The sequence below is a fragment of the Phascolarctos cinereus genome, unplaced genomic scaffold (assembly GCF_003287225.1).
Source record: "Phascolarctos cinereus isolate Bilbo 61053 unplaced genomic scaffold, phaCin_HiC Scaffold_2;HRSCAF=192, whole genome shotgun sequence".
NCBI lineage: Eukaryota > Metazoa > Chordata > Mammalia > Diprotodontia > Phascolarctidae > Phascolarctos > Phascolarctos cinereus.
In genome coordinates, this window is record NW_027555625.1 from 228,052,485 (window position 1) to 228,078,546 (window position 26,062).

General features: G+C 45.7%; 2 protein-coding genes and 1 pseudogene across 8 annotated transcripts in view; 2 read left to right on the forward strand and 1 right to left on the reverse strand.

The window, feature by feature from the left end:
• ADA (adenosine deaminase) overlaps positions 1 to 13,193 on the forward strand; it is a 29,147-nt gene extending 15,954 nt beyond the window's left edge. The window contains exons 1-11 of one of the 2 annotated variants that reach the window (XM_078149847.1): positions 701 to 856; positions 1,914 to 2,036; positions 4,115 to 4,258; positions 5,067 to 5,182; positions 8,841 to 8,968; positions 9,605 to 9,676; positions 9,759 to 9,860; positions 10,433 to 10,497; positions 11,405 to 11,534; positions 12,073 to 12,175; positions 12,774 to 13,193. In XM_078149847.1, the coding sequence (XP_078005973.1) occupies positions 855 to 856; positions 1,914 to 2,036; positions 4,115 to 4,258; positions 5,067 to 5,182; positions 8,841 to 8,968; positions 9,605 to 9,676; positions 9,759 to 9,860; positions 10,433 to 10,497; positions 11,405 to 11,534; positions 12,073 to 12,175; positions 12,774 to 12,784 (996 nt within the window). In that variant the 5' untranslated portion in view covers positions 701 to 854 and the 3' untranslated portion in view covers positions 12,785 to 13,193. Of the gene's footprint in view, positions 1 to 700; positions 857 to 1,913; positions 2,037 to 4,114; positions 4,259 to 5,066; positions 5,183 to 8,840; positions 8,969 to 9,604; positions 9,677 to 9,758; positions 9,861 to 10,432; positions 10,498 to 11,404; positions 11,535 to 12,072; positions 12,176 to 12,773 lie in introns of those variants that run through there. The other variant, XM_020984116.2, reaches the window with a different exon arrangement.
• Positions 13,194 to 14,221: 1,028 nt separating this feature from the next.
• Positions 14,222 to 26,062, reverse strand: part of PKIG (cAMP-dependent protein kinase inhibitor gamma) — a 42,150-nt gene continuing 30,309 nt past the window's right edge. For 4 of the 6 annotated variants that reach the window (XM_078149849.1, XM_020984119.2, XM_078149850.1 and 1 more), the window contains 2 exons: positions 15,679 to 15,852; positions 14,222 to 15,321 (listed from right to left, as the gene is read on the reverse strand). In XM_078149849.1, the coding sequence (XP_078005975.1) occupies positions 15,242 to 15,321; positions 15,679 to 15,852 (254 nt within the window). In that variant the 3' untranslated portion in view covers positions 14,222 to 15,241. Of the gene's footprint in view, positions 15,322 to 15,678; positions 15,853 to 17,383; positions 17,484 to 26,062 lie in introns of those variants that run through there. The other 2 variants (XM_020984123.2, XM_020984121.2) reach the window with 2 other exon arrangements.
• Positions 21,323 to 22,543, forward strand: LOC110206599 (26S proteasome regulatory subunit 10B pseudogene; annotated as a pseudogene).

The following is a 26,062-nucleotide window of genomic DNA, read 5'->3' on the forward strand; positions in this document are numbered from 1 at the left end:
CCCTTTGCTCCAAATTTCCCATACCCCAAAATGGCCAATGACAAAGGGTCCATACGGACCCAAATAGCCAAATAACTTTTTGTTGTTAAAAACAAAACAAAACACCACAAACCGGAAACAGAGGAGGTACTTATAAATTGGGGAATGACTAAACAAATTCTAGTATGTGAATGTAGTGGAGTTTTACTATGCTGTGAAAAACAACAAATAGGAAGAACTTGGAGAAGCATTGAAAGACACATGAACAGATACAAGCGGACTAGGAGAGTGGTCTCCATGACGGCTACAATAAGGTCCACAGACAGAACAACAACAGCAAAACCCCCAAACCCACACGGAATTATAATGGCCAAGCTTGGTACTAGAAAAGACTTGGGAGAATGTACCTCCCTCTCTTGCTCGTGGGTGTGCAATGTTGCATATACTCATTAGACATGACTGACACATTGGCTAGTTTTGGTGAACTACCTTTTTTCTGCTTTTTTTAATCTTTGGCTAGCTTTTTGGGGTAGGGAGATATTCAGAAACAAATTTCTGAAACAAAAGTGTCAAGAAAAATAGGAAAATTTTAAATGAAATTAGATTTTTAAGGAGCCCTTTATGAGATGCCAAGGTCAGATAAGACATTGCCCTTGTCCTCATGGTCCATGACACGCTTTAATTATAACATCCAGGACCATCTCCTGATGTAGTCATCCTGAGCTACATCTTGCCACCGGACCCAGATGGCTCTGGGGGAGTAGTGAGGCTGGTGACTCTGCACAGCTCTGCCTCACTTAAATCCAATTCACTTGCAAGTCAAGACGACACCCTGCTGATGTCATTGGTCCTCTTCCACAAACAATGATTGTGTTATGTAAGTAACTGCTTAAAAAAGATCATATCACGTGTTCTATAAAGACTAAGTGGGAAAAAGGATTGGAAAAGACTTCTTAGAGGAGGTAGCAGGATTTCACAAAGTGGGAATAGAAAGGAGGGAGGGAACAAGCATTTTATTAAATACCTACTATGTGCCAAGCACTTTACAAATAAGATCTCATTTGATCTCACAACAACCCTGGGGAGGTAGGTTCTGCTATTATGCCCATTTTACAGATGAGGAAACCGAGGCAGACAGAGGTCAAAGTGATCTGCCCAGGATCACTGCAGCTAGTTAAGTGTCTAAGACAGGTCTTCCTGACTCCAGGCCCTGCCCCCTATCTACTCTACCACCTAGCTGCCCCCAAAGAGAGACCATTCTGGGCATGGGAGACATGCCTGTGTACATGGATAGAGGCAGGGGGAAGCAGGCATGAAGTTCAGTTCTGTTGGCACTTAGTGTATGAAGAGGAATCGTGTGAGAACGAAGCTAAGAGGGTAGAATGATGCCAGGTTGTAGAGGCCCTCAAATTCTCAGCTTGGAAGTTTGTTCTTTTCTCATTAGACAGTAGGGAGCCCTGGACGGTTATTGAGCAGAATAGTAGGAGTATCATGAGCAGGATGGACTTATGAAGGGTAGAGGAGACAAGTGGTATTTGGGGGTATAGAACAAAAAGGATGGACCTGGATCTGGGACAGACCTCATAGAGACTACCCAATTCAACTCCCTCACTTTACAGGTTGAAGAAACTGTTGAGGGTGTCTTTTTTTTTTTCCCCGAACAGGTTGAAAGACCCAAGAGAAGTAAGAGTAACTTGTCCTAAATCACACAATTAATAAGTAGCCAAGTCAGGATTTGAACCCAGGCCTTCTGACTCTAAATCTAGTGCTCTGTCCACAGTACCACACTTGCTTCCGTGGGGTTATGGTCCATGTGCCTAGAAGGAAGGTGAGGACCTCAGGAGCGAGCCCTGGCCTCTCTGCTCTGTGGTCTCAGGTTCTCCTCCTGTCTTGTGTGGCTGTTGAAAAATCATGTGGTTTGCTTTTGCTTCCAGGAAGAGAGGAATCCCGCTTCCTGCCAACACAGTGGAGGAACTCCGGGACATCATTGGCATGGATGAGCCGTTGAGCCTCCCCGGGTTCTTGGCCAAATTTGGCTACTACATGCCGGCCATCGCGTGAGTTGTCTGGTCCCCCAGCCCCCGTGACAATGAGAGGCTTGTAAGATTACAGAGATGGCCAGCTAGTGCTGAGAGCTGAAGTCAACTAGTCTAATCTTATCTTATGGGGGAATACATAGCCAAGAGCAGTCCAGTTTACTAACAATGCTAGTCCATCTTAGATTCATGCACCTCTTTATAGCTCATCTTCAGAACCATCACTCATGTCCTCCTCCCAACAACTCTCAGGGAGGGAGAGCCAGCGTGATTATTCAGATTTTATTGAAAGTCAGAAAAGTCAGGCGATTTGCTGAAAAGCACACTGCTCCTAAGTGGTAGAACCAAGGCTCAGACACAGGCTATTCCTACTTTTTTTTTTTTTGGTGAGGCAATTGGGGTTAAGTGACTTGCCCAGAGTCACACAGCTAGTAAGTTATGTGTCTGAGGCCAGCTTTGAACTCAGGTCCTCCTGACTCCAGGGCCGGTGCTCTACCCATTGTGCCACCTAGCTGCCCCTATTCCTACTCTTAATTAAAAAGCCTTCTGTGTTGTTGGGTCTATGAGGAGCACTTTAGGGGACATAAAATGGAAAAGGCTCAGTCCTAGCCCTTGTGAGACTCATAGTCTCGAGGCAAAGACAAGGCAGACACACAAGAAATGAAGAATAAGAGTTAAGCGGATTGTGGAAAAAGTGCTCTAGTTTAGAGAAAGGGTCTGGTGGTTTGGGGTGATCAGGGAGGAGATAAGGCTTGAGCCGAGCAGTGGGGGCTGGGCTAGGTTTGGAAAGGGGGCGGGGCACAGAGGGCTCTGGACAGGGTGAGAAATGCACAGTCTTCTATCATAGGAATATGGGTTATTATTAGGATCGTAGATGGAGTCCAGCCCCCTCATTTTATAGATGAGGAAACGGAGGCCTAGGTAGAGGAAGTGAGGTAGTGACAGACCCAGAATTTGAACCCAGGTCCTCTGACTTATACCAAGGCTCTTTATACTGTACCGAGGGAGTGAGGATGGTGTGTTTCTGAAGGGGCAGTGAGAAGAGCAGAGTGGAGCAGCCTTGAATACCACTGCCCGACAGCCAGGCCTACTGACACTTGGAGGAGCGGCTGGCTCAAGGAAACCCAGGCCTTGAATTTATCCTTCCTCATTGCTCCCAGGCTTTATTCTTCCTGGAAAGTCTCCTCTGGTTTGTCTCTCTCCCTGCCCTTTTCTCTGCCTCCACAAAAGGGCAATAGGCTTCTGGCTTGCTTCAGTTGTTATCTGCCCCTGAGAGTTTGTGACAGGAAGAGGATTGTGGGAGTGTGAGAAACTGCTGTTTCACTGGACACAAGGTTTTCAATCAAATGCTGGCAAGAAAAGACATCTGTCTCCTCCCACAACTGTGCATACCCTCTAACATGCCTATGAACCCATACCTACTCACAGAATATCATGTCTGAAAGAGACCCACAACTTCTCTCCTTCTCCCTCCCTCTCCTCCTTCTTTCTCTCTCCCTCCTACCTTCTCACTTCTCTCTCTCCTTCCCCTTCTCTTTTCCCCCTTCCCTCTTCTCTCTCTCCCTCTCTTTCTCTCTCTCTCTCCCCCCCTTCCCCCTTCTTGCTCTTTCTACCCCCTTCCGCTTCTGTCTTCCTTCCCGCTTCTTGCGCTCTCTCTCTCTCTCTCACACACACGCACACACACACACACACACACAGACAGAGGCACATAAATATGTACTCTTATATTCTTTTGTTTACTTACATACATGTGGGCAGCTAGGTGGCACAGTGCATAGAGTGCTGGACCTGGTATCAGGAAGAAGAGTCTTCCTGAGTTCACATCCAGCCTCAGACACTTACTAGCTGTGACCCTGGGCGAGTCACCTAATTCTGTTTGCTTTAGTAAAATGAGCTGGAGAAAGAAATGTCAAGCCACTCCAGTATCTTTGCCAAGAAAACCCCGATAATTAAGAGCTGGACACAATTGAAAGTGACTGAACAACAAAGGCTTTCCCTCCCCTCCCCTCCCCTTTGCACCCCACCCACCCCACCCCCTCTTGCTACTAGGAATGGAGGTTGTTTTGAGCCCTGCCTTTCTCCTGTCCTCATCCTCACAGGGGTGACCGGGAAGCCATAAAACGAATGGCCTATGAGTTTGTGGAGATGAAAGCCAAGGAAGGTGTGGTGTATGTGGAGGTGAGGTATAGCCCCCACCTGCTGGCCAACTCCAAGGTGGAGCCCGTTCCCTGGAATCAGGCTGAGTAAGTGAGTGGAGAGGGATCAGGGTGGCGTGGAGGGTGCACCTGGTGGAGTCCAAGGCCTGCACCTGGGTAGGCTAGAATTGTAAATGGGCTTATACCCTCTAGCTAGAAGAAGAACCCTAGGTCCATTCTAAATCATAGGATTTAGAGTGGGAAAAGACCACAGAGATTATCTAGTTTGGGCCCCTCTTTTTATAAGAAAGTGATTTACCCAAGGTCACATAGTGAGGTAATAGCAGAGTTGGGACTTTCGGTAATAGCAGAGTTGGGACTTGAACCTGGGCCTCCTGATTCCTATGCTGTGGCTCTTTCCCCAAACTGGTGATCACCTGCCCTGATCCACTAATTTTCCTTTTTAAAAAATGAATTTTTATTGATATCTTTTGTTTTTACACCACCTAAATTTATCCCTGTGTCCCATCCCCTTCACTCTCCCAGAGTGACATCCCTAATCAGAGAATTTCTCCTAACATTCTATCAGAAATGTTTCAAGCCCCTTGGCTCCCCATATGGTAGCAATTTAGCCACTTTTTCCCCAAAACAAGAGATGGGTTGGAGGTGGGGTATAGGCCCAGCTGGAGACAGAAATCTTATTCACTTACCCCTGTTTTCTCATGCCAAGAAAAATGCCACTCACTCCGACTGGCCCACCAAAAACAAAACAAACCCCTCCCTGCCCTGTGCTCAGCTCTGGCCCAGCCAGTGGCTGGGGTTTTCTGTCCTAGTGGGACCTCCAGGCTGAGGGGCTGGCTTCTCCCCCTGCCTGGAGGCCTCACTTCCTTTTTGGGGAATCTCTCTTTCCATACAGAGGAGACCTCACCCCTGATGAAGTCGTGTTTCTCATCAGCCAGGGCCTGCAGGAGGGCGAGCGAGACTTTAACGTCAAAGTCAGGTCTATTCTATGCTGCGTGCGCCACATGCCAAGTAATGTATTCTGGTCCCTCTCCTCACCTTCTCTGGCCTGCCCCTGTCTAGTCCTGATCCTTCCTTCCTTCCTTCCTTCCTTCCTTCCTTCCTTCCTTCCTTCCTTCCTTCCTTCCTTCCTTCCTTCATCTTCCTTTCTATCCCCTCTAACCTGTTTACCTCTTCTTCTCTTCTTTCCTCTCCATCCTTTCTGTTTGTCTCTCTAAGGACCACTGGACCTTTCCAGCTGAAATTGCCAATATGTGCTGTCTCCTGTATTAGAACATGAGCAGCTTGAGAACGGGGACCATCTTATTTTCTTTTGTGTCCCTCGCACTTAGCACAGTGCTTGGCACATAGTGTTTGGTAAATGTTTTTTAATTCATCCATCCCCCTCCATCTGCTCTACCCTGCTCATCTCTCCCTCCATTCTTCCATTCCCCTGCTTTCCTTCCCACCTCCTTTCCTCCTTCTTCCCTTCCCACTTGTGTTCTCATTCCCTCTTTTGGTAGCTCCCATTCTATTCACCTTACCCTCCATCCTCTTCTCTAGGAGCCCAGCACTGGGAACAGATCCTTAGACTAGAAAAGTCAGAGGGAGATGTATGCCTGAACTGGCTTGTCTTCCTTCCCTTACACATGTATTCCTTGTGCCTTTAGCTGGTCTCATACTGTGCCTTGTTTCTGCCTCGGCTGCAGGAATGGCTTCTCAGAGTTGGAAGTAGAGCAGTAGAGGAGATGGGAGACTCTGGCTTGGTGGTCCTGGGAGCTTCCTGGACCCTCCTTTGTCTCTTTAGGGTCTGAGGTTGCCAGCGCTAGAGTTCAGCGATGTGGCAGCATGTAGCCTTGAAACAGATGAGACAGCCAGGAAAGTAGGGGAGGGGGCATCTGCCATTCTTACCATCTGCTAGAAAGTTTTTAAAGTTCTGATTAATTTTTAGAGAAAATTTTTTGTTTTTGTTTTTTTTACTAGTTCTAATTCTTCATAAAGAGCCTCTTCTGGACCTGCCACAAAGAGCAGATACCTATCTGGCAGATATGCCACAGAGATTTAGGGAGATCCAGGAGTCCACATGGCTTAGTGAGGGGGCAGTGTGATATAGCAGATAGAGCATTGTCTTTGGCATCAAAATACCTGGGTTCAGATCCCCAGCTCTGCCCCAGATCTATGCAATCTTGGGCAAGTCATTTCCCTTTCTTCTGGGCTTGTGAGGTTTTTGTTTGTTTTTTACACCCTCAGTGCCAAAAAGAATGCCTAACTCATTGTAGTTAACTCAGTCGGTGCTTGTCAATTGATTTTCTCATTTGTGAAGTGAAAGAGCTAACCTGCCTGACATATCTGGTCCTTGCCAGTTTGCATTTCTATGATCCTGTGAACTGATGAACTCACATGCTTCTGAGGGCCATGAGGAAAGGAACTCAGATAGATCTGAATTCTCAATCTCTCTCTCTCTCTCTCTCTCTCTCACACACACACACACACACACACACACACATGCTATATATACACACCACACACACACAGATGCTATATATATACACACACACACACAGATGCTATACACACACACACAGATGCTATACACACACACACACACACACACACATATATATATGTGTGTGTGTGTGTATGTATGTATATAGTGCTATAGAGTTGCAGTGCTAGCCTAGAGCCCACAGTGAAAGGTGTCAGATAGAACTGGAAGCACCAGTCAATGGGCTTTCTCTCCCACATTGTCCATGATCTGCTGATCCCTAAGCAGGGTCTCACCTGAACATCACATGGTCCCTAAAGCACTTGGGATTCAGTTGGGGGTTGGGGTGTTGTTTCACCCCGGGTAGTCCATCTGGCCACCAGACCTACCCTGTCTGCTTATGGCCAGCAGAGATAGTGGCTCTTGGGCCAGATAGCTTTTCTTCATGTCTTGATCAACAAAGCCTGATGCTTTCTAATGCCAGGCCATTCAGCCCCTGGGTCTCCCCGAGTAAAGGTCTAGGGCTTTTCCTGGGGGCCAGCCCCAGCACTGCTCTATTCTAGAGGACTGCAAGGGTCTGTCGCAGAGGGTCAGAAAGCTACTGCTGCTTCTCTCTAAGCAGTATTGGTTGTGGGTGTAGGGCTCCAAAGCCCTCAGGCTCCCTGGCCAGATGCTTTCAGGTATGGTGGGGTGATTCCCTGTTCTAGGTCTTATTAGCACAGCTTCACTCAGGTACTCTTTGACTGAGTTAGGGTCAGGGCCTATCTGGGTAAGTCAGAACCCAGGTGCTCTGATATTCTGGGGCTGGGCTACATGCCCCAAAAGGGTTTAGTTTATTCCAGTCTTATGGTCATGCTTCCTTTTGAATCAGATTATGAGCTATATATGAGCTAAAAGGGTCCTCAGATTATCCAGTCCGGCCTCCATTTCACAGATGAGGAGATTGAGTCTCATAGAGAAAATGACCCACTCAAAGTCATGCAAATCTTTGAGCTCCAACCATGAACTACTGTTTTCTGTCATCCCACAAGCTGGTAGTGGTTTTTTATTCCTTCAGTTCAGCTGAAAGCAGAAAAATATATGCCCAGATTACAGAGTTGTGCTGGTTCTTTAAATGTGAAGCTGTAGAACTCTGAATTTGGTGGTGTAGACATCTGCAAGGCAGGATTTATGGCATCAAGCTGGGGTGAATTACAGGAATTGGGCATATTCGGCTTAGAGAAAACCTAGGGAGCTCATGGTCGTCATCTCCAAAATGTATGAGGGAGGAGCTATCACATAGAAGTGAGATCAGACTTGTTTTGCCTGGCTCAAAAGGGCAGAATGAGGAGAAATGACTGCAAGTTGCAGAAAGACATATGTTCTTCTTTCTTTCTTCTTTTCTTTTTTTCAGGCACTTGAAATTAAGTGACTTGTCCAGGGTTACACAGCTAGTATGTGTCAAGTGTTTGATCTGAGGCCGGATTTGAACTCAGGTCCTCCTGACTTCAGGGCCGATACTCTATCCACTGCACCACCTAGCTGCTGCAGAAAGGCATATTTTCACTGAATGCAAGGGAAAAAAATCCCAATAATGAGATCTGTTCCGAAGTAGCATGGGATACCCTAGAAGGAAATGGGTTTCCTATTTTTTTTTGAGGTAATCAGGGTTAAGTGACTTGCCTACAGTCACATAATAATAAGTGTCTGAGGCCAGATCTGAACTCAGGTCCTCCTGACTCCAGGGTCAGTGGTTTATCCACCTAGCTGCCTCTGGGTTCCCTATTGCAAACATTCAAGGAGAGGCCAGATGGGTATAGTGTAGAAGGGATTCCTGTGATTGGACTGGGTGACCTCAGATCCTTTCAATGGTGAGATTGTATGATTTGGGATGTCCTCTCATGACCCATGCTGCTTCCGTGGGCAGAAATGGAAATGGGCAGCATGGGTTGTCTGGTTACAGCCCTATCATGATTCCATTTATGTGCCGTAGTTGCAGCTAGCCTTACCCTCAACTGATGGCAGGTCTGCATACCTATAGCCCCTCATTAGCCTTGGAAGGCTTGTTTCTCAGTGCTGGGGCATTTGTCTCCTGCCAGGCCAGTGGGAGATGGACACAAGTGGTAGTTTCTTGTATGCTAGTGCTTGGTGCCTGCTTTGCCTACAGCCTGATTCCTTTCAGGTTCAATGGGCTGCACTCACATATGGTTGGGGTCTTACTTACAGACTGGTCCCCTGAGGTGGTGGAACTCTGTAAGAAGTATCGCCAGCAGATGGTGGTGGCCATTGACCTGGCTGGAGATGAGACCATCGAGGACAGTAGCCTCTTCCCTGGGCATATACAAGCCTATGAGGTAAGGATGGGTAGTGGGGGTCAGAGTGGCACTGGGAGAGGGTGGCAACAATTTATGCTTCCCAGCCAAGAGACATGTGAGCAGTTTAAAGGATACAGAGCTTTTGAATTCTGTTTGCTGCTAACATTTCTGTAGGCTGCGAAGGTGAGGTTCAGTATAGTGGTAGAACAAATTGGCCGGCATCCTGACTCTGCCATTGACTAGCTATGCAACCTTGCAGTCAGTTTTGTTCTCTGGACCTCAGGTCACTCCTATAAAATGAAGGTGGCCTTTAAGGTTCCTTCCATCTCTACTATTCTATTCTGATTTCTCCTTTTCCTCATTTCCTCAAGCCTCCTGGCTATCCATGTCCTCTCTTCCTCACCTCAAGCGGGTCAATTCCTCCTGTGTTATGAACTATTGCAGGAGACAATATCTGCTGCCATGAGTAATGGTAAGGGCTTCTGGGAGACTGAGGTTACAGGCCCTCTCAGGTACAGACTAAAGTGAAACATTAACTGGATCTTTGGAGGTCGTCATCCCCTACGACCCCTTGGGGCTGAGAGGGCCTTGGAGAGGGGTGCAGCCTGCTTAAAAATCGTTTCTCTTAGTCCCTACCCCCACAGACACAACCGTCTCTTTCCTGTGCCTTTACAGGAGGCAGTGAAAAGTGGCATCCATCGGACAGTTCATGCTGGAGAAGTGGGATCTGCTGAGATTGTACAGCAGGTAAGGCTTGGAGTCGGGCAGAGAGGCTGGGGGTGTCCGTGTCTGGGTCCTGCTCTCACTCTCCACCTCCCCTCTACTGTAGGCAGTGGATGTTCTCCATACTGAGAGGATAGGCCATGGCTACCACGCTGTGGAAAACACTGCCCTGTATGATAAGTTGCTGGAGGAGAACATGCACTTTGAGGTGAGTGGGTTGGATCGATTGAGCCTTCTAGTATACATCTGGGGATGCTCTGCCTAGGATGTGGCATCCTCACTCCCCTCATCCATGGACTAAGTCTTGGCCCTCTTCCCACCTGTCCTGGGGGAGACATAATACACTGTAGCGCTCCCTCTCATGTAGCGGAAAAATACCCTGGCTTTGGAGTCAGAAGCTGGGTTTGAATTACGCCTTGGCTACTTCCTCACTGTGTGACCCAGGTGACTCATTTTATTGGTTCATAGATGTTTAGAACTAAAAGACATTAGAGATCATGTAGTCTAGCTGTCTCCTTTTATAGATAGGTAAATAGAGACCTATATAGGGGAAGTGAATTGTACAAAGTCATACAAGAAGGAAGCAGCAGAATCAGGATTTGAACCCATGTCTTTGGACTCTGAATTCAGTGTTCATTCCATTACGCTGTCTTCTTGGGCTTCATTTTCCTCAGCTGTAAAATGAAGGAGTTGGATCAAATGATTTCTTTGAGGTTTCTGCCACATCTGGCATTTCCCCAACAGTGTTTCTCATTCTTCAAAGCATCATTTCTCACCCAGGTATGCCCCTGGTCGAGCTATCTCACAGGAGCCTGGAAGCCGGACACCCTGCATGCAGTCATACGGTGAGCTGGTGCCCTTCTGGTCCCTGCCGGGACCTTCAGGGAAGCACGGAATGTCTGGTTGCAGTCCTAGGATGGCTTCACTTATGTGCTATACTTGGGGCTAGCTCTGTCCTCAACTGATGACTACCTTGTGGTAGTCTGCAGGCCAGAAACATGTCACTAGCCTTGGCAGGCTTCTCTATCCACTGGGGCATCTGTCTCCTGCCAGATCACCGAGGGATCGGACACAAGTGGTGGTTTCTTGTATGGTAGGGTTTAGTGCCTGCTTTGCCTGCAGCCTAATTCCCCTCAGGTTTGTTGGGCTCCACTGACACATGATTGGGGTCTTACCTACAGGTTGGTCCCCCTGCAGCCCTGGTGCCTTACTTTCCTGGGTCTCTTTGCTAGTGCCATGGTCCTAAAGTTGGACTTTCTCATTCCCTGCTTCCTATACCTTAGGACAGTTTCCCGGGTACTCTGGGCCTTCAGGCCTTCTCCTACTGGTGGCATCTTCATTCCCTCCCACACCATGTGTCCACCTTTCTGGAAGTCCCACACCCGGGGATGTGAATCCACTGACCTATAAAACACATTATATGATAGTTGTCTAACCCCTTCTGTGAGACGAGACTGTCTTATTGTTAGAGGTAGTACTCTGCAAAATATGTATGTTTAATACATATTTGAATTCACAAATATGATAGGCCCAGAAGTGTCTTCAGGCCCCTGGGTAGTAATGGTGGGTGGGTGAGTCCTGTGTTCCTCAGGGCAGAGACACTTACCAGCATGAGAAGGGCCGTGAGAGCCAGCAGCTGCTCTAGGCTCACTAAGGCCAGGCCTGAGCCCACGACAGCGAGCAGCTTAGGGCCACAGCTGTTTTCTAGCAGGGATTCACCTGTGCTTTCCTTTCCTCATCTCTCTCATCTAGATTTAAGGATGATAAGGCTAACTATTCACTCAACACAGATGACCCCCTCATCTTCAAGTCTACCATTGACACAGATTACCGCATGGTAAAAACGCAAATGGGCTTTACTGAGGATGAGTTTATAAGACTGGTAAGTGACTGGGGGAAAGTAACATGACAGTAACACTGGGAAAGAAGAGGGCGAACCCACAGGGGTGCTTGTGCTCCAGCTCTTCCCCCACCCCAAGGGGCTGAGGGGCTGCTGCTTGCTTCTCCAAACTAGAAAAGGGTCTTAGGGTTCCTCCATAGCTCTCCCTTAGGGAAAGCCCACCTTGAGCAACCCCTTTAGGCTAGAGCTATAATCCCATTTTTAGACAACATTTGCCATACTAAAGACCAAGGGAATCGGAGACCCGGTCATCAATCCTCTATCTTATAACAAGCCCTTACCCTCTTCTTGGCCTGCACCAAAGTTTCCTATATATCTCTCTGGAGCAGAGCATAGTGGAAATAGCCCTGGACCAGGAGGTGACCTGCTAGCTAGTTCCCCATTCTGATATTGCTAACTGTGCAACCTTATCCATGTCACTCTGATACTTGAATCTGTTCCTTCCTACATAAAGCCAGGGGGCTTGTACTTTGCTCGGTGTTTGAAAGTCTAACACCATTTGCCACATTGGTTCTTCTAGAATATCAATGCAGCCAAGTCCAGCTTCCTTCCAGACAATGAGAAGAAGGAGCTCCTTGACCAACTGTACGAGGCCTATCAGATACCACAGCCAGTCTCTAAAGGTAGATTTGTGTCCTGGCTTGGGGTCCACTTTGTCTCCTTTGACCATTCTCAGAAACTCCCCCCAGGGTTGCATGTTCTTTCCTTAAGGACATATTCTTTCCTCTGTCCTTGGAAGGGAAAGCTATTGGTGTTCTCTTGGCATGGTTCCCTCCCCTGGGAAAGCCCAGTATCTCCAGGTAAGGGCCTAAAGAAATTCAGAAATAGATTCAGGGCCCCTCATAACCTTAGTGTCCCCTGAAGAGGAAGAGTTTGCCCTGAGCCAAATATAGGCTCAGGATTCTAGAGTACATGGGGATAGCTGAGACCCAAAGAACATGAATCTCTGAAAGTCATAGGATCTAAACTTGGGAGAAATCTTAGAGATCTAGTTCAAGGTCCCCCCCTTCCCCCCATTTTACAGACAAGGAAACCAGGCCTATAGAGAAGTGACTTTTCAATCAACCAATAAACATTTATTAAGGGCCTACTATGTGCCAGGCTCTGTGCTAAGTGCTAAGATCATACATATAGATAGTATATAGTAGAGATAGGCTATGAATTTGGGCCCTGGGTGAGTGATAAAACCTTCCTAACTCTGGCTTCTTTGGATTCACCCAGTGTCGGAGTGATGCTGCCTCCAACTCAACAGAGCAAGAGAGAAAAACTCCTGATCCCATAATGCCTCAGCAGCCACTATGCCAAGACTCAGGAATCAGACTCAAGCTTCCTTCCCAGTAGGGTAGAGCTGCTATAATCTTGCCTATTTTCTTTCATGGGACAATATTGATTAGCAGATCAACTCTTTTCCCACTGTACATACAGCCAGCTGTGCATTAAGATACCTCGGTGCAAAACATTTGTCTTGTATAGACTGCTCGCCACCCACAAGACTCAGGGCTTTTTCTTATAAATCTTTTAAAAATAACTTTGCTGAGATGACCGACTGCCAGGGGCCAAGTCTGAGGCCCCTCGGAAGAAGTGATCCTGCTGGGTGCTGAGGTGGGTGGTGGTGCTCAATCAGTAAACTAATCGAATCAGTTTGTGTGTTGCTAAGTTAGTCCAAGATTGAAATTTGTCTCTGGTTACTTTGGGGTGGGAGGACACAGCTGTGCACACATGTCCTGGCTCTTGCCCCACTGAAAGGCCGCAGCTGAGCCTGGTGCTGGCCTTCTGCTCTGCAGACCCCGGGCTCAGTTTTTGGCTTGAAGAGAACAAGGTGTCTCAGAATCACCGCCTGCTTCTCTTCAGTGCGCTGACCTGGTACTGCAGGGGGCAGGAGGCACTGAGGTCTCTCAGTGATCACCATGGGGCATTCTGGGAGGTGAGAGAGAGAGAGAGAGAGAGAGCGTGTGTGTGTGTGTGTGTGTGTGTGTGTGTGTGTGTGTGTGTGTGTGTGTGTGTGTCTGCTTGCAGGGAAACACTCTGGCCATTATCATAGTGTTTTACAGCGACCAAGCATTTTCCCATCTGCTATCTGCAAGATAGCTCTGATTTCGTGGAGAGACAATGAACATTTATATAGCACTTCCTATGTGCCAGGCACTGTGTAAGAGCTTTACAAATATTATCCCATTTGGTCCTCACAACAACCCTGGGAGGTAGGTGCTATTATGACCCCCATTTTACAGATGAGGAAACTGAGGCAGACAGAGGTAAAGGGACTTGCCCAGGGCCACACAGCTACTAAGTGTCTGAGGGCAGATTTGAACTCGCATCTTTCTAATTCCAGGCCTGGTGCTCTATACTGTGTCACCAGCTGCCACCTTTGCTGTGAGAAAGTGCTCAATTGGGAATCAAGTGAGCCAGGTTTGAATTAAATAACCTGTGTATCATACCTATATCGGGTGGCACCGAAAGGACTAGAACCCAGGTCTCTTGACTGCCAGCTCAATGTCCTTCCCACTACTCCAAGCTGCTGCTAACAGTGGGACTATTAGCATTTTCCTGGCCATTCTAAATTCCACTGGAGTTTGAGGTGGCAGAGCTTAAGTTTCTGTAAGGGAGGGTCTTAGGACAACACAACTTAAAGATAATATTTAATATTTCAGGAAGAAAAGGAAAATCAATCACACAAAAGGTCTGAATTTATTTTCCAAGTGGTAGGCATCACGTGTCTTTGTAGAAAGGAGACACAACTTAGTAAAATTGGGAAATAAAATGATCCCCTTAAAAATGTGTTGGGAAAAGGGCAGGAATCATTCTCTCTGAGCTACACAAGTCAAAGAGTTTAGATTAAAATACCGCCCCCCCACCCAATGCTTCCTCACCACCCCCTCTCCATGGAAATAAAAAGCAGATCTCCATTGTCTTTTCCTCCCCTCCTTACCGGCCTCCCCCCCCCCCAAGGTGGATAATATTTAAAGTCAAAGTTTAAAAAGAGTAAAAAGGAATTAATTCAGCTGGGTTGGGAAGGATCTCTCTCTTGTTCCTAAGGGTCACAGATGAGGCAATCAGCAGCCCTGAGGATAGGGTGCTCCCTAAGGTCAACAACCAGGTTTTATTCATCTTTTTTTGCTTCCTTCAGAGGAGGCACTCAGGAAATTTAATGAAGTGGATTAAGTGGGTCAGTATGAGGGATGAGCGATGATGTCTCCCCTAAGAGGAAGTGGGAAGGGACCTGGCTTCTATCTGTCCTCCAGAGGAAAGGAGCAGGTGATACCTCCCCATTCCCACCCCACAGGTATAAACCAAATAAATAAGGTTTTGAATTACCAAATACACTAGACTAGATGGGCCTGGAAGAAGGGAAGGTCCACAGTAGGCAAAACCACAGGGTTTCCCTAGGTTGGGGTAGGGCTCTTTAAGGCACCTCTGGAGGCTAGCCTCAGTCTGAGGTCCCCATAGCAGGGCAAACCTGCCCTGAGCACAGGCTTCCTCTGTGTGGGGGGTGGTGGTGGAGGGGTGTGGACAAGAGGAAAAGGAAAGTCTGAGAAGGTCCACATGGCTTCATTGTGCCCAGAAGGGTTACTGTAGAAGGAGAGAAGTGGTCCTTGGGGAGAATGCTGCCAAGTTTGCCTCTTGGGAAGCCCAGGCTGCTTGCTTCTTCCTTCAGCCACTGGACAAAGGGAATGGGACAGGGGCAGCTCTCAGGATGTGGCAGTCCCCTCATTCCCTTCAGGCCTGGTACCAGCTTCCTTGTCTGATGCGTTTATCTCTGCCTGCCCTTCTGAAAAGAGAAAGAAGGTTGAAGTAAGAGGATGGACAATATTCCTAAGTTAATTAAATGGAAAGGAGGGTCTATTTTGTATGACCTTGAACAAGTCATTTCCCTACTATGGACCTCAGTTTCCTACTCTCTAAAATGAGAAGGCTGGTGTAGATGACCTTTGTCCTATAGAGTGACATTTAAGGTTCTAAAGTTGCAGTTCTGGTATTTATATCCTTCATTCTAAGGCTCCATCTAGGTCTAACCCTCTACGTGCTGAGGTCCCATCTAGTTTTGATGGTCTGCGTCCTAAGGTCACTTTTGGGTCTACAGTTTCATGACTCACAGGCTCTGTCCTGTCACCCAGAGGACACTTGCCTGTTCCTTCAAGAGCCAGCTCCTCCATGTTCCCTGTCAGCTTCCTCACGCTCACGGCTGCCGAGTCGTCCTGGATGTCAGGGACGGCATTCCTACGGCCCGTTCTGTCACAGGAGATGAAGTCTGTGTATGAGGATTCAACCTCCATCACGCCTCTTGCATTGCTGAGCAGGGCTGTGGAGAGGAGAAAGAAGGCAGGCAAGCATTCTCAGTGTGTTTATGACTGCTCTCCAGGGGAGCACGTATCTTGTGTTTTCTTGGGCTTAGAATCAGCAAGAAGGAAGTTAAAAGGAGGGGAATCTCAGCTGAATAACAATGAATTTCCTAATAGCTAAAGCTATTGGAGTGGAATGGTATGCCTCAGGAGGTAAGAAGTCCACCATAACTGGAGTCTTCAAGCAAAAGCTCAAAGGGAGTGTTGTGGGGGGACATTCATACTTCAGGTGGGTGTTGGCACTGCTGGCCAATTAAAGTCCCAGCTCTTGAGATTCTATGATTTTACTGTGTATGAGGCTCTGCTAGGTGCCGTGGGGAAATAAAATCATTAAAGTGCAGTCTTTCCACACCCATTAAACGGATGTTCTCCAACAGTCTTTCCTTGGCCTTTTTCTCTCCCTGTGCACTCTCCCTTAGCACACTCAGAGTTTCAACTGTTAACTCTAGAAAGCTGTATCTGTCTCTCTAGCCCTGATTTACCTTTTGAAAGGAATAGTCAGTCAAGAAGGGTGATCTTAGTCTGTCTACACAAGGGGACATATTTGAGAGATGTTGCATAGGTGACATCAATAGGCCTTGGCAACAGCTTGGACATGGCATGTGAGGAGGTGAGAGATAGTGAGGAGTCCAGGATGACTACGACTCCTAGGTTGCGAGCCTCAGGGACTTTGAGGATGCTGCTGTCCTCAACAGTAATAGAGAAGATGGGAGGAGATCTGAAGGGAAAGATAATGAGTTTAGTTTGGGACATGTTAAGTTTAAGATGACTGTGGGACATGCATTTAGAGATGTGAAAGTAGGTCAGCAGAGAGGTTGAGGCAGGACAGGTAGATCTGAGAATCATTAGCATAGCAATGATAATTAAATTCATGGGGCTGATGAATTAGTATATAGAGAGAAGAAGGCCCAGGACAGAGCCCTTTGGGGCACGTGCAGTTAGAGAGCATGGTTGGGGGTACAGCAAAGGAGACTGAGAAGGAGCAGTCTGCTAGGTAGAAGGAGAAGGAGAGAGTGTGACAAGAAAACCTAAGAGAAAAGAGGGGAGGGTGATCAACAGTGTCAAAGGCTGCAGAGAGGTCAAGAAAGAAGAGGATTGAGAAAAGACCATTAGATTTGGCAATTAAAACAGTATTAATAAATTTGAAGAAAGCTGTTTCAGTTGGACGATGAGGCTGTATTTTAGGGGGTTAAGAAAAGAATGTGCCAAGTGATAGTGGAGACACCTGGTGTAGATGGCCTGAAGCATGAATTTCCCTTCACAACATTCCCTAGTTCACCATGTTCGAAACCTCACCTCATCAATTACTAAGTTACTGTGGATGCCCCACCCAAAACATCTGCCTCTGTTTCCCCACTCCCACTCCAGTGCCTCCTCATTACCACTCACCCAAGGTATTGAAGTAGCCCCTCCCACCTCCACTCTCTTGCCCTTCAACAATCTGTCTCGGTAAGTTTGTTGTGATGAATATTTGCTGAATTGAATACTTGCCAGAATAACCTTCCCACAGATCTTGACAACAGATGTAGTGGGAAGAGCACCGGGCTCTGAGTCAAGTGACCTGATTTTGAGTCCTGGCTCAAACCTGAGGCAAGCCACTTCACTTTAGTTTCCTCACCTATAAAATGAGAACAATAATTGTGTTCCCTGCCAATCAGTCAGTCATGAGACATTTGTTAAGCACCTACTATGTGCCAGGCATTGTGCTAAGTGTTGGTAACACGTTCAACAAGTTCACAGTCTGATGAGGGAGACGACATGTAAACAACTCTGTACAAGCAGCTCCAGACAGAACAAATTGAAAATAATTCACAGAAGAAAGGCACTAGAATTAAGAGGAATTGGGAAAGGCTTTCTGTAGAAGGTGGGATTTTAGCTGAGACCTGAAGGAAACCAGCAGTAGGAACATTGCAGGCTAAGGGGATAGCCATTAAAGAAATGCCCAGAGTTGGGAGATGGAAGGGGCTTGTTTGAGGACCATCAAGGAAGCCAGGGTCACTGGATCACAGGATACATTGGGGAAGGGGGGTAAGAAGACTGGAAAGGTAGGAGGGACCAGGTTGTTCAGGGCTTTGAATGTCATACTGAAGATTTTATCTTTGATCCTAGAGGTTATAAGTAGCCACTAGAGTTTACTGAATAGGGGGTGACATGGTCAGACCTATACTTTAAGAAGATGGAGGGAGCAGTGGAACAATGACAGACCATAATCAGATACGACAACGTCAGAGTTCATGAGTGTGGAAGTTCAGGGTGCATCTGTAGACGATGGCAGCATCTGGGGTATTATCAATTCGGTGTATAGCTGCAGTGGGGTGGCGGAGTAGGACATGGGAAACAAACGAAGAACTGATTGGAGGACAGGGTGCCTGAGGGAGCACCAACATGTACAAAGTCCCCTTGTAGGAAGGCAGGAATTGGAGAAGGAAGGCTATGATCCAGGCACTGAACTCATTAAGGAAAGAACAGGTGCGTCCCCGAGGTTGGTAGACAACAGCTACTAGAGTTTTGATTTCGTGGCAGACGTGGATTGAGTGAACCTCAAAGGAAGAGCGGTTGCTGAGTGATGGCGGCAGAAGGTGAGCATGGAAGTAGCAATGGGGAGCAAGGAGTATCTCACCACCCCTATCTCATGTCTGATGATGACTGTGAATGAGCTTCATTGTTATGAAGCAATATAAATGTATGTATATACACATACACATAGAATGTTAGCTATTTGCTCAGTCCATAATTTGTGGTACAGACGGTAAAAACCCACAGGAAGTTGGAGGAAGGAGAGCCTAATATAGCTGGACAATTAATTCAAGGAAAACCCAGAAAGGGAAAATATCGTGCCTAAGACCACGGAGCACAAGCCCGCCGGAAACTTGGGTGTTCAGACGCCTGCCTCGCTGTCTACGGATCCCTCCTCCCTGCAGCGCTTACAGCATTCTCTGACTCTGGGCTGTCATCGGAGTCTCCGAGGGACCTGAACTCCATCAGAGGCAATGCCCAGGATGCTCCAGCAGATGGTGCCCTTTCTGCACTTTTCCATAACGATTAAGGTGCCGTGGCCCCTGGGCATGCTCCACTGACATTCAGTTTCAGTGTCACTGATATATTAAAAAAAAAAAGTAAAAATCACAAAATGAGGATAAATGAGCTGCTGGTTTAGGAATTTTTCCTTTCTGAAAAAGCAAGGTTCTCAATTCTCTAGGAAGAGAACTAGGATCATGGATCACTGGATCACAGACTACACTGAGTCCAAACCCCTCATTTTACAGAGAAAGAAACCGAAGCCCAGAGAGACTGAATCTTCCCGGGGTGACTCACACTGCAAAGGAAGTGTCTGAAGAAGAATTAGAACCCCGATCCTCCTGACTCTAACTGCTATGCCCTGCTGCCTCTGTTAGAATCGTGGCAGTCTGCATGTAGACAGCACTTAACTTTTTATAAAGCTCTTCATAGGGGGTGTCTCCAAAGCCCAAGTGCACTAGTAAGCCTTTAATAGCCTTAACAACTTAAAACTGCACTAACACTTTGGGGACACCCAGTGGATAGCTGGAGCTCTGCAGCAGCAGCTGTACACTTGCTAGAGAGAATATGATGGTCACCATTCTATAGAAGGTTAAACTGTAGGGTTTTGTTTTGTTTTGGTGAGGCAATCAGGGTTAAGTGACTTGCCCACAGTCACACAGCTAGTGTCAAGTGTTTGGTCTGAGGCCGCATTTGAACTCAGGTCCTCCTGACTTCATGGGCGGTGCTCTATCCACTGCGCCACCTAGCTGCCCCAAAACTGTAGTTTGAAGATGTAAGATGACTTCCAAAATCAGGTAAGTGACAGAGCCAGGGTCCTAGGTTTTTATATAGTGCTGGGTTCAGGAGAATTTGCACAAAAGGCAGGGAAGAGATTTTATCTGCAAGGGAATCAAGGCTTCATCATGGTGTCCAGGTAATTCTGGGCTCTTCAAAGTTGCCAGCCTTTAAGAGTGGCCAACAAGCTCTGGTAGTTTATCAGTTCACTTCACTTGAATAAACATTTACAAAATACCCATCCTGGGCAAGGCACTCTGCTAGGGGTCTGGCTTACTTCAGTAACCCTAGTTCTCTTTGGTAATAAGATAGAAAAGCTGGTTTAAAATTTTAAAGTAAATTTTGAATTAAAAAAAAAAACAAGTACAGTCTTAATGGTGGCCTGAACTTATTATTCAAGGACCAGCCTGGTTCCTTCTGAGGAGGCTCCTCAAGAGAAAGTTGGGAAGAAGGTGCTAAATGTTTTGGCCACAGCAGCACTGAAGAGCATGTGCCTGGGTGGGAAGCACTGTGTACACTGTCGTGGAGGAAGGAACACTCGCTCCTATTTAGGAAACCACAGCTCCACTCCAGTGAGCAGTGTGTGTGATAGGGGGCAGCTGCTTACCCTGGGTGGTAAATTAGAGGCCCTGTCACAGAGTGGGTTCTCCAGAAGTGCTTTTGGACAGACTGATTTTTAGATAAATTCCAGCAAAGAAAGAGCACTCGAATAGAAGTTATGATCCGCTCCCTCTCTCTTTCTAACTTTTGGATGACCCTTGTGTGACTCACTTCTCTCTTGGCCCCAGTTTCTCCAACTGTAAAATGAGGGCTTTGGAGTATCTAGATGATCTCCAAGGCCCCTTTCCAGCTCTACCCTCTCATGTCAGCTGTGTGATTCTGGGCAAATCACAACCTCTCTGTGCCTCAGGCAACTCTCAAAGACTGTAAGTTGCTGACAGAGTCAAGGGAAAGAACTCCCTATAAAGCAATACCTATACAGTCACAGGTCTTGAACTCCTCTCTCACCCAAATGCTTACTGTTTCTATGACTTGTTCTTTGACAGTCTCATTATTTAGTGTCTAACCTTTATTCCCATCTCCCTATCAAGTATACTTTTAATTTTATTATATGTGCATTATGACATGTGGCAGATAGATGGTGCAGTGGGAGAGAGTGCCGGGCCTGGAGTGAGGAAGATGTAAGTCTAACTGTGCCTCAGAAAATAGCAGCATGACCCCATGTGCCTCAGTTTCTTTATCTGCAAAATGGGCATAATAATAGCACCTACCTTTCAGAGTTGTTGTGAGGACCAAATGAGATAATAGTTGCAAAGTACTTAGCACAGTGCCTGGCACGTAATAAGTGCTATATAAATGTCAGCTATTATTATTATTCCTTTGTGAAAGAGGCACTTCCTATTTCACACTCTCTGCATTTATTTGTGAATGCTCAATTTTTGTATAGGTGTGTGTAACCTTGAAAACTGGGCATGCTCCTTAAGATTCCTTTTCAATAACTAGCATATCTAACTTTCTAGCATATCTAGTTTTTCTAACATTCTCATCCAAACTTCAATTTCTTTATCTGTTAGATTTGTCTAAATCTGAAACAGGCACACTGAAGTTATCAGAAATGCACATCTTGGTCTTCTCATCATGGCGGACCCAAGAGATAAGGCTCTGCAGGACTACCAAAAGAAGCTGCTTGAGCACAAGGAGTTCGATGGATGCCTCAAAGAGCTAAGAGAACAGTTGAAAGAGCTTACCAAGCAATATGAAAAGTCTGGAAATGATCTGAAGGCCCTACAAGGTGTCAGGCAGATTGTGGGTGAAGTGCTTAAACAATTAATAGAAGAAAAATTCATTGTTAAAGCAACAAATGGACCAAGATATGTTGTGGGTCGTCATGTCAGCTCGACAAAAGTAAGCTGAAGCCAGGGACAAGAGTTGCCCTGGATATGACTACACTAACTATCATGAGATATTTGCCAAGAGAAGTTGATCCACTGGTTTACAACATGTCTCATGAAGACCCTGGGAATGTTTCTTATTCTGAGATTGGAGGGCTTTCTGAACAAATCAGAGAATTAAGAGAGGTAATAGAATTACTGCTTACAAATCCTGAGTTATTCCAGCATGTAGGAATAATACCTCCAAAAGGTTGTTTGCTATATGGACCACCAGGAACAGGAAAAACACTGTTGGCAAGAGCCGTTGCTAGCCAGCTGGACTGCAATTTTTTAAAGGTTGTATCCAGTTCTATTGTGGACAAGTGCACTGGTGAAAGTGCTCGTTTGATCAGAGAAATGTTTAATTATGCCAGGGATCACCAACCATGCATCATTTTCATGGATGAAATAGATGCCATTGGTGGCCGTCGTTTTTCTGAGGGTACTTCAGCTGACAGAGAAATTCAGAGAACGGTAATGGACTTATTGAATCAGATGGATGGATTTGATACTTTACACAGAGTAAAAATGATCATGGCTATAAACAGAGCGGACACATTGGATCCTGCTTTGTTGCGTCCAGGAAGATTAGATAGAAAAATACATATTGATTTACCAGATGAACAAGCAAGATTAGACATATTGAAGATTCATGCAGGGCCCATCACCAAACATGGTGAAATAGATTATTAAGCAATTGTGAAGCTCTCAGATGGCTTTCATGGAGCAGATCCGAGAAATGTTTGCACTGAGGCAGGTATGTTTGCAATTCGTGCTGATCATGATTTTGTAGTACAGGAAGATTTCATGAAAGCAGTCAGGAAAGTGGCTGATTCTAAACTAGACTATAAACCTGTCTGTTATACTTCTAAAAGACATTAGCGTAATATAAAAATAAAGTTGAGAAAAATTTAAAAAAAAAGAAATGCACATCTTGCTATCTGGGTCTTTTTAAGTTCAGCTAGCTTTTCCTTTAATACTTAGATGCTATAAAATTGGGTATACCTGCTTAATGTTATTCATTGTTAGTCATTATCTTTGGTTCCTATAAGCACAATGTGGCTTCCCTGTCTCTTTACTGATTGTAGCTATTTTACTGATGTCTTTGTCTAAGACTATGAAGCCCACTCCTACTTGTTTTAATTCAGGTGAGACATCATAGATTTTACTCCAAGCTCACATTTCAGTCTTATATGAAAGAAACTGTTTTAAGTGTGCTTTGTGTTATTTTTTCTTTTTTTTTCTTTTCTTTCTTTTTTTTTTTTTTGGCTAGGCAATGGGGTTAAGTGACTTGCCCAGGGTCACACAGCTAGTAAGTTTATGTGTCTGAGGCCAGATTCAAACTCAGGTCCTCCTGAATCCAAGGCTGGTGCTCTATCCACTGCGCTACCCAGCTGCCCTTATGTTTTCTATTGATTCATTCTACACTCCTCCTGTTTTATGGATGAGTACGTCCCATTCATATTCAATTATGATGTTGTTATTACTTTTTCCCTTTGTGAAATCCTGTTATGGGAAAATCTGGTCCCAATCTCCTCCTTTCCCGGTTCAGATCTAAATCATGGAGTTTCTCCCCATCCCCCTGGTAATCAACCTTAGTCTGTTTTGTTTGAGGTGATTTCCTCCCAGTCTCCTTCTACTGGCTCAGAGTTATTCAAATTTGTTTACCTCAGTTTCTTTTGTCTGCTGCATCTGTATTTCACGGGTCCATTTGTTGAGTTATTTCAGTTGTCCTAAGCGACCTTATTTTGTTTTTGTTTTTGTTTTTTGACAAAGATACTGGAGTGGTTGCCATTTCCTTCTCTAGCTCATTTTACAGATGAGGAAACTGACGCAAACAAGATTAAATGACTTGCCCAGGGTCACGCAGCTAGTCTGAGGCCAAATTTGAACTCAGGAAGGTGAGTCTTCCTGATTCCAAGCCCAGTGGTTTCTCCACTGTGCCACCTAGCTGCCCCTTGGGTCCATACCCTCCCACTAACTGATGAGTGGTCTAAGCACCAGACCCTGCAGGTATACTCAATGTAAGGTTCCACTCTCCCTTTATGTATCTCCATGGAAGCATTCATCAGTGGCATCTTCTGTCACCCCTAAAACAAGATTTTCCTCTGATTCAGTCCTTCCCTTTGCCTTCCTGTCTGTTCTTTTATAGGCTCTCCTCTCTGAGAGACTACAGGAATCACTCATCATTATTGTTGACCTGTGACTTGGTTAGGGTAAAATACATAGTATTCCCCCTATCTTCTTTCTCTCTTCTCTCTCATTCTAATAACAGGTAGCTGGCATTTATATAGTGCCTACTATGTGCCAGGCACTGTGCTAAGCACTTTACAATTTCATCTCATTTGATCCTCACAACAAACCTGGGAGGTAAGTGATGTTGTTGTCTCATTTTACAGATGAGGAAACTGAGGCAGAGATTAAGTGACCCTGGGCAAGTCACACAGCTAGTAAGTGTCTGAGGCCCTGTTTGAGCTTAGGTGTTCCCGACTCCAGGCCCAGAGCTCTATCCACTGTGCCACCTCCTGCCCCATTCTGTAACGTAGTCCATAAAAACACTGATTCACCTGTTGGGAAGCTCTTAGTCTACGATGTTTCAGAATTGTTTCTCCACCATCACGTCTATGTGACGTCTGCTTTAGCCTTTGTCTCCTTGTGTCCTTTTAGAAGGAACTCTCTGAGTGGGCTGTCTGCGGTCATTTCATTCTTGGTTACGGTATTTGTTTACCTTTTCTGTATTTCTGTCGTTTGGCCTATATACATCGCAAATCATTTGTCCAGCTCTGGTTTTCTTTCTAGGAATGCTTCAAATACCTCATTTACTTTTTTTAATTGAAGTTTAGGCTCGGGTTTGCAGGGTATGCCATGTTGGGCTGCATCTGGAGCTCCTTTGCTCTTCAGAACACATACTTCCATTCCCTCCTACAGTTTCTGGTGGGTAAAGAATTGTCTTGGGTTATTCAAAGTTCTTTACCTTTATATTAAAGAATGAATCATTTGTTACTGGAATTGTTAAATTTAATCACTGTATCTTGGAGTTTGCAACATAAAAAAATTTTTTTCTAGAGGTGACCTGTGGGATTTCTTTTCAACTGGCACTTGTTTACTTGTGTTTAGAAGTTCTGGGAACTTTTCTTGGATTATTTCTTGCATTATGGTGTGCTTGGAGTTTTTGACTTATGTTTTTCAAGAAGGCCTACTCTCCTCAAGTTGTCTCTATGCATCCTGTCTTTGAGATCGATATATTTTGTTTACATAAAGATCATTTTTTTCTTTTAATGTTATTGATTTTTGCTTCTTTTCTTCCAGATAGCCCTTTACTTCTGTGCATTTGCATTTCCAATCATTTATTTTCTCTTTTGTTTATGGATTTAGCTTTTTCTATTCTGGCAATTATTTCTGCTATTTAAGCCATAAATTCTGCCTTCATAATTCTTATTTCTCCTTCAAACCATTCAGGAAAACCTTGCTATGGTTCCATATTCTCCTGGCAATCCACAAAATCCTCTGTCTCATAAGGTGTTGATTCGTTTTTCTTTTGTCTTACCATATTTATTCGTAGGTGTCTATACTCTTTTACCTGATTTGGAGGCCATTTTCTCTTTTGTTATTACTGACTTCACTGCTGGTTTATCTGCTTATGCTCGTGGTCTTTGGCTCAGTTTTCTTCTTTCTGAGATCGTCTGGTAATTGTAGTCTTTTCTCCTTATATTTCCCAATTGCTCACTTTCTGAATCTTTTCCCTTTGATGGGAGTTTCCCTAGGGGCTAGACCTCAAAGCTGTGTCAGCTTGCTCGCAGGCTGGGCAGTTCATATTTCACTGGCCTCAGTCTCTGCCTCCAAGCTATTTCTTAGGGGACCGGAACTGGCTCCAGTGGGACGCTAAGCTCACTTCTTCAGGCTTAGTGGAATACTACATGGGCATAAAGATGTGTTCTGCCCCAGATCCTTCTGAACCTCAGTTCTCTGTCTGAGCTCTGCCATAGCAGGGAGCGCTCATTCCACCACAGTGCTGTCCCAGCCAGGTCAAACTTCTGCTTTTTGGTTTCCACAGCACTGGAAGGGAGGGGGATTAGAAGTGAGTTCTGTTGCAAGCCTATAGCTTAGCTGTGCCTCCCTGCTCCTGTGGTAGCCATTGGGGGAGGGGGTTCTAATTGAGTGCATTCATTCATTGGATTGTTACCTTCTTGGTACTCTTGGAGTCCTAGACAGTAGAGGTAGCTGAAATGGTTTTATCTCTTGTGCATAATTCCTATTTTTCAGATGTTTGAGAGGTCATGAGGATCAGGGAAAAAAAAATGTCTAAACCTCCATCTTACTGGTAATGAGACCTGGAAGTTCTTATTTCATATACTCTTCCCAACACTAGTTTTCCCCAAGACGAATGATTAGAAACCATCAATTCCGCAGAAAGTCCTTTTCCCCTGTAAGATTCTGCTTGTAT